This window comes from Syngnathoides biaculeatus, chromosome 6, assembly GCF_019802595.1.
Source record: "Syngnathoides biaculeatus isolate LvHL_M chromosome 6, ASM1980259v1, whole genome shotgun sequence".
NCBI lineage: Eukaryota > Metazoa > Chordata > Actinopteri > Syngnathiformes > Syngnathidae > Syngnathoides > Syngnathoides biaculeatus.
In genome coordinates, this window is record NC_084645.1 from 14,600,202 (window position 1) to 14,619,717 (window position 19,516).

General features: G+C 42.2%; 2 protein-coding genes across 5 annotated transcripts in view; one reads left to right on the forward strand and one right to left on the reverse strand.

Annotated features, from left to right (window-relative positions):
• brsk2a (BR serine/threonine kinase 2a) overlaps positions 1–5,650 on the forward strand; it is a 222,607-nt gene extending 216,957 nt beyond the window's left edge. For 2 of the 3 annotated variants that reach the window (XM_061821481.1, XM_061821482.1), the window contains exon 19: positions 3,796–5,650. In XM_061821481.1, coding sequence (XP_061677465.1) covers positions 3,796–3,818 — 23 coding nt within the window. In that variant the 3' untranslated portion in view covers positions 3,819–5,650. The other variant, XM_061821483.1, reaches the window with a different exon arrangement.
• A 182-nt stretch (positions 5,651–5,832) lies between these two features.
• Positions 5,833–19,516, reverse strand: part of abtb2b (ankyrin repeat and BTB (POZ) domain containing 2b) — a 51,741-nt gene continuing 38,057 nt past the window's right edge. Inside the window, exons 3-17 of one of the 2 annotated variants that reach the window (XM_061821479.1) lie at positions 18,124–18,334; positions 13,868–14,020; positions 13,390–13,555; positions 13,178–13,267; positions 12,598–12,699; positions 12,239–12,335; positions 10,968–11,103; positions 10,211–10,479; positions 8,464–8,642; positions 8,263–8,368; positions 7,408–7,510; positions 7,243–7,330; positions 7,094–7,162; positions 6,709–6,822; positions 5,833–6,617 (exon numbers count right to left, since the gene is read on the reverse strand). In XM_061821479.1, coding sequence (XP_061677463.1) covers positions 6,393–6,617; positions 6,709–6,822; positions 7,094–7,162; positions 7,243–7,330; positions 7,408–7,510; positions 8,263–8,368; positions 8,464–8,642; positions 10,211–10,479; positions 10,968–11,103; positions 12,239–12,335; positions 12,598–12,699; positions 13,178–13,267; positions 13,390–13,555; positions 13,868–14,020; positions 18,124–18,334 — 2,108 coding nt within the window. In that variant the 3' untranslated portion in view covers positions 5,833–6,392. The remainder of the gene's footprint in view (positions 6,618–6,708; positions 6,823–7,093; positions 7,163–7,242; positions 7,331–7,407; positions 7,511–8,262; positions 8,369–8,463; positions 8,643–10,210; positions 10,480–10,967; positions 11,104–12,238; positions 12,336–12,597; positions 12,700–13,177; positions 13,268–13,389; positions 13,556–13,867; positions 14,021–18,123; positions 18,335–19,516) is intronic. The other variant, XM_061821480.1, reaches the window with a different exon arrangement.

A 19,516-nucleotide genomic window follows, 5' to 3' on the forward strand; every position in this document is an offset into this window, starting at 1 on the left:
CAATGTGGAGAAGCTTACTTGTGCCCTTTGCAGAGAAACACCGCCACAGCATACTGTGAATGCTTTGAACTCCATGCTGTGACGATGTTGTCCGTAGGGTCATAATCTGAATTCCTCTTCTTTCAAACACAGTGAGTAAAAATGTTTTACTTGATTATTGTCTCATCTGATGACATCACCTTCTCACAATGTTTCTCTAAATCATTCGGGTGTTTATTGTTAAACTTCCGACAGATCTGTACATGTGTCTTTTGAGTAAGGGGGGGGGGGGCTTATGGATACTGGCAGATTTTAATCGAGTACAGCATAATGTTTTTCTTGGTAATTGTGGTGGCTTATCCATCCATTTTCAGACCCGCTTATCCTCACAAGGGTCGCAGGACTCCTGGAGCCTATTCCACCTATCTTCGGCCAGGAGGTGGGGTACATCTTGAAGTGGTTGTCAGCCAATAGCACGGGACATAGAAACAAAGAACCATTGATCTACACATTCACACCAACTAGTAATTTAGAATGTTCAACTAATGCATGAGTTTGGGATGTAGGAAGAAACCCGAGTGCCAGTAGAAAACCCACACAGGCACTGGGAGAGCATGCTAACTCCACACAGGCGGAGCCGGGATTTGAACTCCAGTCCTCAGAACTGTGAGGCCAACACTCTAAGGTTGTGTGATTCTATGTGCATTGTGATTGGCTGACATCCAGTTCAAGGTGAAGCCAGCCTCTTGCCTGGAGTCATCTAGGATGAACTCCACCATGACTGCAACCCTGGTGAGAATAAGCGGAATGAAAAGTGGATGGAATTTCTGTGTTCCACTGTTAAAATTATACTATAACTTCCCTCAACACACTTCATACTTTCTGACAGCTTTGTGGTTGTGAATCTATTCAAATTTTCCTCAGTAGGGCCACTGCAGGTCAGTTGGGACCTATCTCGGCTGACATTGAGCCAGAGTCGGTGTACATCCTGGACTGGTTGCCAAGCAAACTGGGATGGACACTTTTTGTATTCGCGAAGCACTATTTCATCGTGCTGACTTTATTATGTGCAATTTCTTGTTCCATGTGTTGTCTAATCCTCCCCGTTAGACCCAATAATGGCTAATGTTTTTCCATATTTGCAATACATACTGTAATCTGCAAGCGCATGCCTGCGGTATGGTGTTTAATTAGCTCAGCGGTCATAGGCAGCTGTAAGGATTAGCAGTGATATTTTAAAACATGTCTGTAATTAATAGACTACCCCCTTGGTACAAATGAGATTCACTTCCATAAGAGCCATCCATGCATTCATTTTCTGTACCGTTTATCCTCAATAAGGTGGCAGGTGTGTTGGAGCCTATCGCAGCTAACTTGGGGGAGAGGCGAGGTACACCTTGAACTGGTTGCCAGCCAATCACAGGGCACATAAAAACATCATTCACACTCTCGGGGGGTTGGGCGTCTTCAATCACTCTACCATGCATTTTTGGGGGTAGGTGGGAGGAAACCAGAATACCAGGAGAAAGCTTCTACCTAATTGTGTTCAGCAATTAGGAGGAAGGGTAACACTGTATGAGCGATGATGTGGATATCGCAAAATGTAAAGGACTTGACTGCCCCTTTGACATGTTAATACAAAATTAATCAAAATTATTTAACACTGTGATCTTAATTAGATCAATATGTACAGAGCAATAACTCGGACCCAAATTAAACTCGTCCCTTTGGTCCCCTAACACACCTTTAGAGCTTGAGGTAACGGCTGCTATAAAAGGAAAGACAAAGAGGTTTTGCGCCTCATCTTTTCAAACAAACGGCCTCATCAATCCTTGTCATCATGTCTTTAATCTCCAAGGAGATTAAGGGCATAATGGAGGCCAAAGGACAAAGGCCAGGCAGGGCAGCCTGTGGCAGAGCGTAAACAATTCACAGAAGAGATACATTCATGTTGGGTTTTTTTTGTTAAGCATGTAAATGGGTCACACCTGAGAGAGGGAATACTCAATGCAAACTTTTTTTTTTTTTGCTGCATGAAGTAAATATCAGGATATTGTGAAAAACTATCCAAAAAGTGAAGCTCACCTACAGTCCCCTCCCAAAGTATTCGAGCAGCGAGGTCAATTCCTTTGTTTTTGTTGTGCGCTGAAGACATTTGGGTTTCAGATACAAAGATGATTGAGACAAAAAGTTCAGAATTCCAGATTTTTTTTGGTGTTTACATCAAGATTTGTCAAAATAACTCACAGCAGAGCACATTTTCTTTGAAGTCATCCACTATTTAAGTGAACATTATTAAATCAACTTAAAGTGAACAGCGATAAGTATTTGCTGGCTTGCAATTGCTGTATCAAATGAGACGTTTTTGTGTGTGAGAGGTATTTAGGTGAAGATGAAAGTTGTTTCATATGTATGAGTTTTTGTAGCGCATCCATGTCTGCTTGCATGTCTGCGTGTGAGCTTTTTGTGGGTGATTATTTTAGGGTGAATGTAGTTTTTTTTTGGTGTGAGCATTTTTAGGGGTTATGTCTGAGAGATTTTAGCTAAGTATGACATTTTTCGTTTGTGTGATTTTTTTTTTCATTTTTACATGAATGTGACTTTTTTTGTAAATAAGATTAAGACTGGAACTGTGATTCTATATGTTTGTGAGTCAAGATTATTGGTTAATGTCAGAGGTTAATGTTATATTGGCCTTTTATTTCACCTCATTAGGCAGACATGCTAACCACTACTCACAAGTTGAATTTAACAGAATCACTCACTCAACTCAACTTTTATTCTCAAGCACTTTAACGCACATAGTTACATTGAAGGACCACTTTTTCATATGCAGTGTGCATATGCACTTTCTGTGACCCCAAACTCCCACTACGATAGTTTTGTGTGTGTGTGTGTGTGTGTGTGTGTGTGTGGTGTGTGTGTGTGTGTGTGTGTGTGTGTGTGTGTGTGTGTGTAAAGGTTTACATTTTAACATGGTGTCATTGTTGATGTACTGTACTCATCATAGGTGAGTTGCTTTCAGGCACCACAAAGAATTAGTGTGCTTCCTAGTTCCAAATCCGTTGCCAAAGGTGAATGGGTTGATAAAAAAATCCAGAAACTTGTTTTGCATTCCTCAGAGTTACTAGTGCTGCCAGGTCTGCCACTCTCTCTCTCTCTCTCTCTCTCTCTCTTTGCACACACTATATGGCACAATAGACATATCCATCCCGACATGCCCGCCACGTCCCCACCCACACGTTCAACATGGCCCCTGCTTAGGCTAGGGAGGGATGCCTTTTGGAATTGGATAGTTTTAGTTTCTTTTTTTTTTTCTGTGATCCCGAAATATATCAGTTGCATCTCTCTACCTACATTTTGCCATGAGCTACTGAAGGTGAAGACTTTTGTTCCTTCCTGTTGTATGTTGTTTGAAACTGATTGTAGATTGCTGAGCTAATCGACAATAGTGCCCCGAGGAGTTGCTCTTTCCTCCCCTATGTTTCCTTTCCTTGCCTTACCCGCGTGCGCCTTGGCCGTACTTTGAGTAACTTCTTTGCCGTAATCCAACACCTCTTTTCAGACGAGAAGAACGGCCAGGTGCCATCCAAGCGCTGCCCTTCGCCCGGGCACGCCCGCAGACACGAGCGGGAAAACAATACAGCCAAATGTCCGCTCGTCAAGTTGACATTACAAGAGGAGTCGCTCGATCACAACTAGACAGACAAACAAACACTATTACCTTGTCAATTTCATCCGCCCCTCCTTCATTCATCTTCCTTCCTTGTTTTTGTGTTGCTAGTGTGTGCTAACCCGAGTTGTCTCTCATCCCAGGACTTCTTCAGAAAACCTATTAGGTCTCATCCCAACCCACCCCACTGATTCCCCTCCACCGTCCCACCCTGAGAGCCCCCGAGAGGTGATCATGCCAATGGAGGACTGCTTTGAGAGGTTTGGGTTGCCATGGAAATAGGACCTTCATGCCGACTTCTACCTTCATCTCTCCCCACCCTGTGTGCCCGGACAGTAGAAGTAGATAAAAAATACCTTTGTTGTTCACCCCTTACCCACCCTCCACCCCCTGTCACCCCCCACCATGCACACTGGGGACCCTTGCCTCAGAAAATAAGCATTTTGCTGAGACTCAACATGCATACCAGCACATATCCAGTATGCACACTAAACTCTGGGATATATTACCGAAAAGAAGACGACGCAAGCAGGAAACAGTAAATGCGTCACAGACGCTCACTGGATTGTATTTTTTTCCCCCCTTCCTTTTATGTGCATTCGTTGAGAAGGACTTTGTGTCAAATTCTGACTTTATCTGATATTCCATTACTGCTGCAAATGAACTGGAACTGTGATTTCAGCGAGAAGTGTGGGAGTGAAGGGGAGGGGTCAGGGGATCAATGTGGACTAATGGTTGAGTAGTAAAGTTAATGATTTATTCTGTTGTACAGACTGCTGTCATTTCTGATGTACAAAGTCAAAGAGTTGTCTCGTGACATAATGTTTAGTTAGCCGATAAGAAAAATCATCTGCGTAATTTTTTGGTCACATGATCATTTCTCTCTTTCATGTTCTCTACAGCACTTTGTCTTCAGTTCTCCATCCTGACCTCTGACACTTACTTACCAGCAGTAGGATTAGAAGAACAAACAAACATTATAATGTGATACATGTGCTTATTTTTTTATATTTTTGCCCCTTATTTATTCATCTCACATTGTCATTTCCTAATTTATTATAACTTGACTATTTATATGAACAAAGCTGTTAGGTCAGTTGAATGTTATTTATTATTACCCTCTCGTGTGTTTGTAAATGGGGCACCATTGGAAGAAAAACAAGCTCTAATTTTAGCTGAATGATGAATCTTTTTCTCAATTATGAGCGGAAAGATTACTCTGGGGGGGAAACAATACCAGTGATTTAAGAATGTAGACTTAGCCTCTTTTTGGAGAGAGGGAATGCTCTTTTATTGCTATATGTCAGTTTCTATATTATTGTTTGCATAGGCTGGGCCTGAGAGAGAGAACATTGATCCACAGATGATCTCTTTGTAAATAGATAGTTGAAAATGGGATTGATTGTCTTCTTTACCATGCTGGGGATTCCTGCTCTATAGGTTTAGCTTGTATTGCTGTGTGCATGTCAAATATGAGCTTTTCTTTGCATGGCTTTTGTGTAAATGTTCCAACCTGATCAGCCACCACAAAACTACCTTTTACATTGGTTGACCTTTACTCACTTTATACCCTGGCTTTTATTTCTAGCCTTTTTGGATTTTTTTTCTTTTAATCTCTCCGTCCACCCGCTGATCTTTTTCCTCCTTCTCCTCTTTATATTGCGCACAATGTTTTTGAGCAGCCCCTCCTTCAACCTTTTTCACTCCATGGAGGACTCGGAAGTCTGAGCTGTGTAACGTGCAAATATAGAAGGCACAAGGAGAGGATACCAATACTTAGAAATACAAAGCAATACTCTCATGACAACTCTCCTTTGTTTTCTACAAATGGAAAGTAAGCAGCTCAGAGGGACATTAAGTGATTCAGAGAGCCAAAGCCGGAACTAAGCAGACTGATGTAACCCCCATTGAACATAACTACTGTGAGCATCATCAGTGCTGAACAAAAAAATAAAATCATTCAGTTATGGTGTCTTTCTTTTCCTCCCATGAACACACGACTGAGGTGAGTCTGCAGCATGTGTTGGCATATGGCTATGTTTAGGTCACTCGTTTGTTGATCGTGCACGTCAACGGCAAAACTTTAAAAGTATGTATTCAAATCCATAAAGAAAATTACCATATACCAAGTGTATATTTATTAAAATATTCAAGACAACACTTTTTTTTTTTTCAAATCCCATATTATGACTCTGTTGCTACATGCTACGTGCTCACCCTCACTATTGCTAAGCTTAAGTGTTGGCTAAGAATGTACCTAGAACAGTGAAAATATAAAAACACAATTTGGATTTAAAAAAAAAAAAGAGGGAAAGACCCTGTTAAATACTCAAATCGGTTTTTTTTCTCATTAAATAAAAAAAACGTGTGGATTGTGTGATCAATTTGGAGGAAAAGTCGCAAAAGGCATGTCGCTGACCTCCTCCTGTTCTGGATCATTTGTTAGTTGAAATGGGACAAGGCCACAAGTCCAGCATGGGCGCCCGAGCTCCTGGGCTGCAAGGCAGTTATTTACAGTTTTGCCCACGAGAGGGCAGCAGTGTCTCACAGTTTCAGTTGTGTTTCAGCCATTTTTTTCTTTTCCACAAGAAGCTTCCTGAGCCCTGACTTTACAAACATTCTTTACATGACAAAAAAGTCCAGCTGTTGTCCTCAGCTTACAACATCAGTCACTGTGGCCGTTCTACATGACGCTCATATCACCGTGAGGATACAGTGTGTACTCTGTCCGTCCGTGTCCTCACACTCTGGAGGTGACGTAGAGCGAGCGTAGCCGACGGGCCAGTGTGACCTCCAGCTCCTCCAGGGGTGATTCTCCCTGTTTGAGGGTCAGCGTGGAGGTGGAGCTGCTGCCTTGTCGACATCCCAGCAGCAGACACCTGAAGCGCTCCCTCTCCATCAGTGCGGGCATGTGTTGCAGGAAGTATCCTTCACAGAAAGAGCTCAGCTCCACTGACCCGTGAGCCTGAGACAAGACACCGTCACACAATTGGATGTCCTTTCCTTTGACAAAAATACAGCAAGAACCTCTTTGTATACGAGGATCTGCATGTTACCTTGGCGGTCTTGTAGATGCTCACGGCATTATCTAGGTTGATGTACTGAGAGCAAATGAGCTCGCAATGTCTTTGCAACGCTCCCAGTTGGAACACACAAGCGGTCGACAGCAGCTGAAAGAAACAAGATGATTAAACAATACTTTTGAAGTCAAATTCACACAAAGGAGGTCAAAGAGTGAATTCTTTAGAATTTAACGTTTAAATGTATTTCAAAGCCAATTTTTGAAGTTGCCCATTGCCAAGGAGGAAATATTGACAGAGCAGGAAAAATACTAGCATTCACATCAGGACTGACACATAGGACAATACCATTTTGTACAGTTGGATGTAACTTTTTCTCTGATCAAATATGATCATGCTACGATTCTAAAAGAATTCTCACCTCTAACAAATCTGGCACTCTGGTTTTAAGTGACTCTGTTCCTCCACAGTACAGGTATGACATCATCATCTGTATACATGTCAAGGTAAGTCAATCACTAAGTCACATGCTGGATTCAAATGACTGAATCGGACAAGTCGATTGGTCACCTGGAAAACGTTATACTTGACGTCAGTGATCTCAATCTCCTTTTTGGCAGTTGTATCCGAACTGGAGGATGCCAGCAAAGTTTTGAATCTAGAAAAACGAGAAAGTCATCTTACAACAAATGCCTTGCTGTTGTTGTTGTTACACAAAGACGACTGCAGTCTGACCTGTCCGAGGCGGTGATGAGCAGGACTCTGTGGCCGTAGAAGGGTTTGCCTTCCACCAAGAAAGTCACATCGGACATCTCCTGGTTATTCAAGAAGTGAGGATCTACAGAGAAAAAAAACTTTATTCTGTATTTTGTTTTCTCATGCTATCAAGTTTGGCTTTTGGATTTCTTTCTCTTGACTAAGCTACAACTACACCAACTGCTACATTGTCATGATATTTTTTTGTATACTAATACAGCGTGTCCATGGAACCTAAAAAATCTAACCTGAAAATTTTTCTACCCCAGATTAAGACGTGGTGTTGTCCAAAAAAAGTATAGATGCTGTACTTTTAGCTTGTTTGCATTAATAAGTGCTGCTACCTGCAAGCTGCAATGACTGTAAAAAAGATGTTCAGACTTATTGTATTGTATTGTAATGTACTTGACATAATAATGAGCCCATGTAGCATACTCCTAATGGTACATTTGGAAATGAGATGTCCTTAAAAATTAGCTTCCTTTAGACTCCTTCAGTAGGAGATATAAATATCATAATACAGTCTCTTTTACGATTGCTAGTCCTGCTATTTCTTTATAAAAAAAATTTGCCCCATCCATTCTGCTAACGCATCTGTTCTAGTCCAACTTTTGCTGTAAATTTGCACTCTATAAATAACAATTGATCTGGTTTGATTACTCATGTAATGTTGCATAGTAACCATAAAAATAAAGTCACTCTTCTTTTAAGTGTGAAACCTGACCCTCGCCAATCTTAGTGAGGTGTTCTTGTGCTGTATGTAATTGGACTTTGCATGTTCAACTTAATGTTGTTTCCACTCAATTTGTCAGACCAGAAGAGTCGAGCTCGTACCCAACTGTGCTGAGAGAGTTGCCTTCATCTCTGGGATAGCAGGAAGAGGGGCAGGGCCAAAACAGTGACTAAAAATATGACACAACTGTTGTATGATGCCATCACTCTGTGAGAAAAAAAAAAAAAATAAACAAATGCATGATGGTGATCAGGCAAATGTCAGGTTTGTTCCGTGTGGCGGGGTAAAAGGTTGCGGCGTACTTTGGTGGTACGCAGGATGTTGAACATGAGAGGAAGGCCCATGGTCAGGAGCTCCTCACAGTAATCTTCTTCTCGAATGGAGGTGAACTCCCTGAGGAGGGACAACGTCACGCCCACCCTGGACTGCAGCTGGGCGCAGCGAAGGGACTCGAGCCACACATGCAGTTTCCACTGAATGCCTGGCGACAGCGAGGAGAGACCGTGGCGTTAGGTATGGCAAAAAAGTCAAGACACTTTCATTTGGAAATGTATCAGGAATAAAACTGATATTTTGATACAGTAATTAAACAGAGCTGGGGAAACATACTCTGTGTGTATTTCTTTCAGCTTGTCCCTTTCGGGGTCGCCACAGCGTATCATCTCAGATGAACGCATATATATGTTCGGCACAATTTTTACGCCAGATGCCCTTCCTGATGCAACCCTTCTCAGGGAGTGGAGGCCCCAGTGGGATACGAACCCACAACCCCTGGATTACCAAACCAGTGCTCTAACCACTGAGCTACGAGGCCTCTGAAACACACTCTGTATTTTAGCATTAAATTGATTTCTTTCAAGTACAGTTCAGGATGAAGGACCTGTTACGTCAGTGTAGGAAAAAAAGGCAGAGGAAGCTTGATTTATTTTTTCATTTTGAAACAAGACTTTATTTGAAGGGGGTGGCTCTTCATGTAATATTTTGAATGTTTACTCAAATGAGCCGAAGTAAAACAGAATATGTGTGCGTGAATGAGAGGGGAGGAGGAGGAAGAGTGAAGCTCCAGGGAGAAGAGATAGCGAGGGTAGACACTGCAGAGCAATGGTGAGTGTGGTCAGGAAGTGAAGAAACAGGTTCAAGTGGGGTGGAACAGATGGCGGAAGGTGTCTGGTGTTCTATTGGACAGAAGAGTCTCCGCTAGGATGAAGGGCAAAGTTTATAAAACAGTGGTGAGGCCGGCCATGATGTACGAATTACAGACTGTGGCTTTGAAGAAACAAAAGGAAGCAGAATTGGAGGTAGCAGAAATGAAGATGCTGAGGTTCTCGCTTGGTATGAACAGGTTGTTATAGGATTCGAAATGAGCGCATTAGAGGGACAGCCAAAGTTGGATATTTTGGAGACAAGGTTAGAGAGAGCAGACTTCGAAGGTTTAGACATATTCAGAGGCGTGAGATTGAGTATATTGGTAGAAGGATGCTGAGGATGGAGCTCCCAGGCAAAAGAGCGAGAGGAAGACCAAAGAGAAGGTTTATGGATGTGGTGAGGGAAGACATGAGGGCAGTTGGGGTTAGAGAGGAAGATGCAGGAGATAGGCTAAGATGGAAAATGATGACATGCTGTGGCGACCCCTAACGGTACAAGCCGAAAGAAAAAGAAGACGACTCAAGTGAGAATAAGTGCTAAAGAAGATAGATGAATGATTATCAATTTCAGGTGCAGACATGTATTTCTGTGAATTTTTGTTTTGGGTCAAAGAGTGAGCAGTGTTTAATTTGACAATTTGTGCTCTTCAATGAAAATAATTGATCCCTTGATGTAATATTTAGAAACAGAGAAAACCAGAGTGTGCTTAGTGAACACATGCAGGCATGGGGTGAACAAAAACTCTATTTGGGTGAGCCGGGATTTGAACCCTGGTCCTCAGAACTGTGAGGCTAAGACACTGTGCACTCACTGAGTCACCCCGATGAAAAATAGAAATTACTCACTGAAACTTCTGGAAATGTAGTGGACACACACACAGTAATGTGGACATGTGTTAATTACCCAGCGCTCGCAGCTCCATGGTGACGTCCAGGTATCCGTGTTCAGCACTGTAGTAGCTGGCCTCCTGCAAGGCCTTCATCCTGGCCTTGCACAGTCTGGCTACACCACCCTCCGGTAGAGCCCCCTGGCCAGAGGAGGAGGCGGAAAGAGGGAGGAAAGGGCAGATCACCGCATCCTCCCCCTCCACCCCCTCAGCGAGTATCTCCTCCAGAGACAGGACGTCCTCTTGGACCTTCTGAGGCTGAGTCAGGAGCTTTCTCAGCACGTTCCTGATGGGATGTAAGAAAGGAAGCCAGTGTTAGGGAAGAGGACTCAGAGGAGGGAGGCGAGAACAATCAGGAGAAGGCGGCGAGAGATTTATGGGTGCTCGTGTCGCAGCATATCCATCCGCAGCTTTGACCCCGCAGCCTCCTGGTTGTCCCACTTATTGTGGAATGTGGCGTGTTGAGTCTATATTGTGCTCACACGTACTCCGAGGGAGCAGGTGCAGAGATTTATGCTACCAGTTGGTGCTTCCAGAAAAATAGATTGAAAAGCAAAAGGCCATTTATACTGCAAACCAAAAGTAGACACATTTTCCACCTTGGGAAAAATGTAATCATGCTTTTGTAAGCGTAATGCAATACATGTTGCAGTAAGCACGAAGCACATCATCTAAATAATAATTATTATTGTTTAGAGATTGCCACGTGCAATTACTGATGTTTTTTTTTTTTAAATCAGTTTTAAGTCAGTACATATGTTTTTTCTCAAGTACCTGTGGCCATGTGCTGCGGCGTGACTGAAGCAGTTCATGTCTTCATAGAGGGACGATGTCAGCGCGTTTCCGTCGTGGGCCTTCGATAATGGGTCAGCACCTCTCGCCAACAGCAAGGTCACCATCTCATAATTGCCTGGATGCAGTGCAGTTGCATACAGTTACATCCACAAACTTGAAGCACAGCCAGTCTTTTTCAGTTCTATCTCCTGATTCAAGACCCAACCACTTTCTTTCTCACTTTTCCAGTCTTTCCAGCAGGAAGTTAAGTATGTTGTGAATACATATGGCATATGATTATCTTTTTTAAATAAAAAAGGTGAATTATGACATTTGTAAAATTGTTACACATAAAGTCTCACATACGTTATTTTATTTTTCCACCAAACAGGCAAACTATTTTGTCAGGCGGCTATTTGTTGTAAATTGAATAGTTACAATTTAAAACAACTTACAAAGTCAACATTACAATTCTAAGAATGTCACCCAACTAAAGCAGTGGTTCTGTAACTTACAGCAAGTTCTGCAGCATTTTTATCTCTCAAACTAGCACCAAAATGAAAAATAGAATATAGCAGAGTAGTCCATTGCGGTCATTAAAAACATGGTAGAGGTTTTGTTCCTAAAAAGTTTATTTAAAATTATTGAAAGCCACATACCACACTTTGGGAATCACTGATCTAAAGTAACCCTGTTACACTAACTGGCCCAACCATTATGAGCTCTTAATGCAAAAGCAAACATTGTTTATAAACACTTTTTGAAAGTCTTGTATTGACTCTCATTATAGTCATAACAGTGATGATGTTGTGGTTTGAAAGCCGCAAATCCAGTCATATTGGACTTTTCACACGCTGTCAGTGTGGTTATGCTGAGCACGCGTGCCCGGCCTGCAGCACTGTGGGCCTCTCAAATGATCTCACAGAGGAATGTTGCCCCGACGCTTGTTAACAGCCGCAAGCAGCACAGCTCTTCGTTGCTAGGCCTCCATTAGGCAGGCTCTCATTTTCTCTGTCCAGTTTTACATTCACAACTCAGTCGTGTCCCCGCCCTCTGTGACGGTACGCTACTATATGAATGTCTGATGATGAGGATGATGATGATGAAACAGTCAAGTTGTTAGTGGGAATACATTGGCTCGTATTTGGTCACCTTCAGTTAAACATGACAATTTGATTACCACAAAATGGATTAGAACAGACAGACGTTGAATGACACTTTTGGATTATGTAGTGTAAATTATGTGTGTGTGCGTGGGTGGTTGTGGCCACCTGCTGCTGAAGCCAACTGCAATGGAGTGTCCGCCATGTTCTCCTGTCCATTACGAACTGCTGCTCCCTCCACGCTGGCCCCAGCATCCAGCAGTAACTACACAAACAAACCACGTCTGTTCCATTAAACAATGTCTGCCATCCGCCTTCTCATTTGTGGCCTGGCCACTTAACTCACATGTCACAGTGCGTTTAAATAGCTTGGCATCATGGTGTGTGCAGTTCACTCTGAACACAACATGGCTGTCTTCGCGAGGATACTTTATACTTTCGAATGGTAGGGCGTGGAGATCAAAGCCATAGCCATTGGCCAAAGTAGGGGCCAGTCTACCACGAGAATGAGTGTGCTTGTTTCCCACCTGCACGACTGAGATGTGACCGTGGAGCACTGCAAAGGTGAGCGCTGCCCAGTGTCGACTGTCAGGATGCACAGACGGGTGCTTCGGGGAGCATGGAGGAACCTGTCAAATGGATGCCAAGTCAATAAAAATAACACTAGAGTGCTGTGTTAGTGCTGTTTCTGCTACAGTCATTTTATATGTACAATTGGTTTTATATGGCATGGTGGGGGGGCCGCATGTGGTGTGGTTAGCACGTCTGGCTCTGACTCAATCTCAGCTTGGGCCTTTCTTTTGAGATTTTGCATGTTCTCCCTGTGCTCATCTGGGCATTCCATTTTCCTCCACCATTCCAAAAGCATCCACAGTAGGTTAAAAACTTTAAATTGTATGCAGGTGTGAATGTGTCTGAATGGCGCTTTGTTTATGTGACCTGAAAATAACTGGCAACCAGTCCAGGAGTCCAGTCCAGCTCACCCATGGATATTCTTTGTCTTGTGTGGAGATAAATAATTTTTAAAGTGTTTTTCCGTGTGTCTTATGTTTGGCTGTACAGACTGTTAGATTAAAATCTAAGTCAGAATTGTTAAGGAATAATTACCGCTATATCAAGGTTGGCGCCAGCATCAATCAGCATCTGAACGAGGGCCTCATCTCCGGCGGCGCAGGCATACATCAGGGGGGTCATCCCCTGAAACACGGGGGACAGGGTGCAAAGAAAGAACAAAATATGACAAAGAGCTCTTGTTTTTTTCCTTTCTGTATGTTGCTGTCCTCTCAGCACAACACCAAAAAAATTAGGTTTGCCAGCACCTGGTCATCCATGCTATTGACGCCATCGGGCCCCAGCAGGTGGATGGCTTGCCCGATGAGATCGGTGCGGCCACAGTTGAGCATCCGGAAGCCCAAGTCAAGGTGGAACTTGTCTGTGGCCGCCTTTGAGTCCAAACGCTTGAAGGAGCTGAAGCAGCACTCGGGCCTGATGAGGAGACAAACACAGACACAAACTGTCAGCTGAGCATAGATCGAGGAATGCGGAATGTAGTATAGTCAGGTACCAAGTAAATGCCTAAAGGATTTGTACCAAATTCAGGGATGCAATGTAATTGTTGTTTACCCTGAGACAAAATGTTGTTTCACTATCTTAACAAACAAGCTCAATACAAAGTCACTGTTTTGGCCTTATTTATTTAGATGTTCAGAAGTAGGGCATCTGTAGTAATTGCAGTGTCACTTCATGTGACCAGGTGCTGAGGAGACAAAGCGTGGGTATACATGTGTTCACACGTACTTAAGCTGTCTGGGTTCACAGTCAAGTCCAGGAAGGAGCAGCCTGGCAGTCTGTCTGACATCATCAGTGTCCACCAGCAGACTCTTACGATGTTCAGCATGAACTATGGCAACTCTGATCCACTCCATCAGAGGGGGCAGCAATAGGAAAGGTCTGTGAAGCAAAATAGATCAATAATGACAAAATGGTGCTTTTGAAGTCTGACACAGTTCACCCTAACACTGACGACCAGGGTCACAAACCAGTTTTATCATGTTTCAGGTTTCTGTATCAGGCACAGGTAGAGAGAAGGATCAACTCAATTATCATGATTCAGACACGTTGCGTACAAACTCATAAACCGGCTTGAAACATGACATATGTGTCTGGCTGCTCTTTTCCTGAACTGTGACTCATACTTATTACGGTTTCTGTTCCCTCCTATACAGACATGCATAGTCACACATTTACTCTTCGCTTTATTTGTTACCATAGATTCGTGCAGACTACTCTTCCAGATGACGATTATAAGGACAACAGAATCAAGAGCAACTAAAAAAAAGAACTCAAAGTATACAAATAGAAGGGAAAGACAAAAAGGATCTAAACCTGACATCATTTGAAGAAAGTAGCTTTGATGACAGCAAAGTATAAAAATAAACACCAGTGGAGAAGTGTGGTATGAAATGTAGCCTTTCAGACGGCTTGATTGACTAATCTCATCTACCCTTTCTTTCTCTCTCCATTGTCCATCACACCTCTGCTTTTAATAGCTCTAGGAAGTGACCATGTCAAGTCTTTTTTTTTTTTTTTTATCAGCCCATTCTGCTCTGTATTCCTTTTCTTCACATGTAGTGTCGATTTGAACAATGGCCAACACTGTGGGTCTCATTCTTGTTTGCTTTTGATCCAGTGAAGCAATCACAGTGAATGGTAATCACTGTTTGAACAGTGTTATCAAGACTCACTAAGCTATTTTACCCCTGCTGGTAAATTATTTTTAGTAATGGTTTCAACATTCTTTTGGGGAGATGTTAAGAACTGCAACGCATACAATGAACACAGGTGGAGGTAACTATACAGCTGTAATGACTCGCAGCACGCAGCACCTCCGCATTTGAGACAAGGTATCATGTTAACTTCTGGTCGCCAGGCAAACACATACTGACAACACAGTGTCAATGCAAAACAGAGTTGATGCTGAACATACTGTAGAACCACACCACAGTGTTGGTGTGAGAAGCTATCCCTTCATCATTAAAGTAAAACATTTGGTGAAGTTTTGACCTCGAAAAATATCAGCATCAAAGTATTGAGAATATAGCTATTACAACACCCCACGTTGTCACACATTCAACAAATGAGGTCATTTCACATTTGGCTTTGGCAAATACGAAAACTTATACGCTACCTCAACTTTCCCCCGGAAATGTTTTATATGATACCGTGCATACAGTATGAGCCCTATGAGTCACTGTGTTGTGTATTGTATTCTTCTCAGTGATTTTTGTCCATCCATATTTTTCATTAATATACAAAGTAAAGTCTATTTAGCGAGACAAAAGTCTCACAACACTGAAGGTATAACTTCAATAAGAAGATCATTTCTGCAAGTAACAGGGTGACAAATACAGTTTCTCCATGTGGTGCATTTAGGAGAACTAAGAGATGAATAGCCGAACTGGGTCTTGCGAACCTGCAGGGATTGTCTCAGGAGGCAGCAGGTGAGGTATGTCTGTACGAAGAAATGAGGGTGGGTGGCCATTTTGGTCATTGTGCCATTGGTGCAGAGTGATAAGAAAGCAATGTTTTAGGTGGAAGAGATGTAGAGCAGCGCACCCAGTAATCAATGTCAAACCTCTCCTAATGGGACCCTATCAACACGTATTGGCTGCCTGTACACTTGTGCAAAATTGTCTGTCTTCCTGAAGGTCACAAGGTATCCAAGTTGGCTAGTGTTCTCCCTTCTCACCTAATACATGAATCAGATAAAAATGACAGCCTGCAAGGACTAATGCAGCACTACAATGCAGAGCTACGATACACAACTTTCAGAAGACTTTGACATTCATTGATCAATTTGATTCTTTTTTTTCCAGTTATTTTGGTGTCTGTATTGCATGCATTAAAGTAACAATCTACAGCAGTATAAACAGATCAGTGTAGTTTGCAGTGTGATTTTGTATATCTTACACCACAGCGAGCCACAATTTCAGATTAAGGTCTGCACCATAACCCCTCGCTGCCCTCACAGATCTACTCCCAAAGAAAATGTAATCGATTCTATCACAACCTTCTTTAGTATTTGGACACCCTTGTATACATCTGACTTCAGGTCTTGGTTATGCCCCTCAGCATGAAACACAAAACCAAGCTTTGTCAAAAGTCGTTGCAACATTAAAGTCTACATTCCTGTTAAAAGTGAAACCTGATCGCCCTTATGGCACGTTGACTGACCTAATGTGCAAAGGCTGCATACTGAGAACAGCAGGATAGAAAAACTTTCATCTACTTGTTTACATAGAAATATTAGCTCTGAATCATGCCACTTTCTTCACTATAACCTGGCTGAATAAAAACTGACAGTCTACAATTTTTTTTCCAGGTATGCTGGAAAAGTTCAGATTTTTCATTCATTAGCGGTACCACCACACACACTAAACTGACCTAAATGACCTGCGTGTGTTGAAGTCTACATTCGAACCAACTTCAATGAGGTCCAAGTGCAGACCCCATCGTGGGCTGTAAATGGTGAAATTAACCCACGGATCTGGAATCAGATTACTCTTGTAAGAACAGGAGACCGTAGGAGTGTAATAGTATATGATGTGGAAATAACTGCATCATTAACATCTTATCGTTGTACCATATCTCTCCAATAGTGCTCCCTTGAATCCACTCCATTTAAGGGGTGGAGTATGTAGTGTGTAGCGATCTTTTCGATTGAGTGATTTGCAATTTTAAGTTAATCAACAACAAAATAAAAGACAAATGTTGATACATGCAATACAAAGTAAAGAAAAAATAAATAAATCAGTGCTGACAGTATGTAGCTTATACAAGCATAAAAAATGAAACATGAACACAAAATATGTTTTGTAAACTGGCTATTATTCCAGCATCTCCCATTCCACCAACGATTCTGTAATTAGGGCGCCCACCACAGAATACTTGATGATGCGGCCCACACAGATTTGGTGGTTTGGGGGTTTCCAGCAAAGATTACATATAGGTAGCCACAGACCTCGAACGATTGATCATCTCTTTCATTACTATGTGCTGGGATTGTAATGACAAATAACCTTGCCTGACCTACCCTGCCCCCTCAACTGGGCCCGTTCTGCTCTCTGTGCTTATGTCACAAACAGAAAAGCAGTAAGCCAATGAAACAGACATCACAAAATGAATAGTCATTTAACCCTGCACATATAAACTCGGCTGATGTACACCCAACATAACAAACATAAAAAATGAACTCTTGTTAGGATGCGCCAGGATAATTAAAGTAAAGCAGGAGTCTTTTTTTTGGTCCCATGTTTACTTTGATACTTATGAGGTGACCACCTTTACTCACTTGCACTGTGTTTGTTCATCATTCTGTGCCCTTCTGTAAGCCACTAGGCTCTTTGGACAGATTTGTGTGTGACAGCTGATTTTATCACAAAAACTAAACATGGATGATCCCATATATGCCACATCCTCATCAAAAGCCACATGCTCCCCATTAAAATGTCTAGATAGTTTGGCAGTCTTTACACGAGAGATGGTTTTAATTACTTTGAATGTGTGTCACACAGCTGTACTGGATGCCTACATGTGTATTGAATTTCATAACACACACTCAATTATGAGTTGGACAGTTACTTTGATTGACTGCATGTAAAGTATGTTGTTAACCACATTTTTTAGTTCAGTTATGACAACAAAACAATAGCAAGAAAAAATAAACTTGTGACTTAGAGCACCTAGATGCTCAGGCTTACATGCAATTTTCCCACAGAACACTTTTTGAAGTGTACATTTTACACAAGGGCAGAGGAATAAAGCCTACTTTGCTGCGATAGGACACTTCTCATGTTTAAATACTGTTCATTTTGGCAATGGTTACTGGTGCTTGAATAATTTATGTTCTGTCAATAAATCTCTTATAATAACAGATTGTAGGAGGCCTTATTAAATAAAAACATAGTTGAAAAATTTTGTAGTTGGCCTCAAAACTACACATACCAAAATTGTTTTAAAAATTGCTGTATCTCTCAAGAAAATAAAGCTCTTACCTTTCTTTGCTGAGTGCCATACGTGGGGGATCTAGATTTGGATTCTCCATGGACTCCATTTGCGGGCAGCGTAGGAAGTAGTAGAGGGTGTGGAGGGCGTCAGGCGACCAAGATACAGACTGCTGCGGGCGTGAATGGCGAGCTGGACTGAGCCCCGGACGCACTGAGCTCAGGCGCTGCATGTGGTGCATTGCGCGAGACACTAGGTCACCTGGAAAATAGAAATTGGACAGGTTGACATTACTAGATTGAGAAGAAAAGTTACTTGTTCATACAGTATTTACACTGGGCCAGTGTTCAGATCCTAAACACATGGTAGAGAGATAATATGTGATATCAGTGTAAATACTGTGTGTTTCTAATGAGAATTCCCCTTTTCCTAAACCATTTACATTTAACACTGCTGCTCTAGCTACTCACTTTATACCTTGCCTCTACCAGTATCTGTCATTAGCACTGTCATTAGCAGTAAGCACAGCGAAGCAAAAAGGGTCAATCTTCACTCATCTTGAATTACTGAAGGGGTTAATACATTGATTATTGATTCCAACACAGTGTTTATCCATGTCTGTATGATTCTATTTAATCACTGCATTCTCCATAAACTATAAGCAATGCCTTGGTAATTTACTGTGGGGTTGCTGGCAAAATTGAAAACTGTAAATGTGAAACATTGTTAGACTGGTATCACTCAAAACGTGAACACTTGAAATGGTAAACACGTTCAATTGAGTTAATCGTTAAATTATGCATAGAGTGGGAAATCTCTGCAGTAAAAAAGCAACACATCCTCCCGAGTGTAAACAGAAGTATATTCAATCTCAATCAAAAGGGATAGTGTGGAGCATGAGGAGACCTTTGTTTGGCACATGTATCAGATGAAAGAGCTGGGGCTGGACTATCAGCAGTCAAAGGCAGGAGATGAGGGGGGGGCTAGAAAGAACAAGGGTGAGTGAAATTGGACTATTTGAACATGGCATAATACACCACTCATTTAGTATGATTACCGCTAGGCTAATGTCTAACCGGATTAGCATGAGTGGAGGAGCACAGAGGTTGGGGCTGGGGGGATTGGCCAGTGTGTATGGGCTCATTAAGGGGATTGGGTTAGATAGAGCTAGCCCTGCTTAAACAGCCCACAATTAAAGCTGAAGGGCCTCCTTTGTGTTACCCACTAACAGCATTCGATCCAGGAGGTCTCCTCAGAATTCTTACCCTAAGAGGAAGAGCCTTTCCCTGGCTTTACAGCCCATACTGCGCCCACGGGCCTTAACTAGCTGTCAGGGGTCAAATGCGTATTAAAGGGTGTATAACAATGTCCGTGATAGATTCTTTCAGATCTCTGTGGGATCACTTGGGGATAAAATACCAAGTTGTACTTTAATTTTCATTA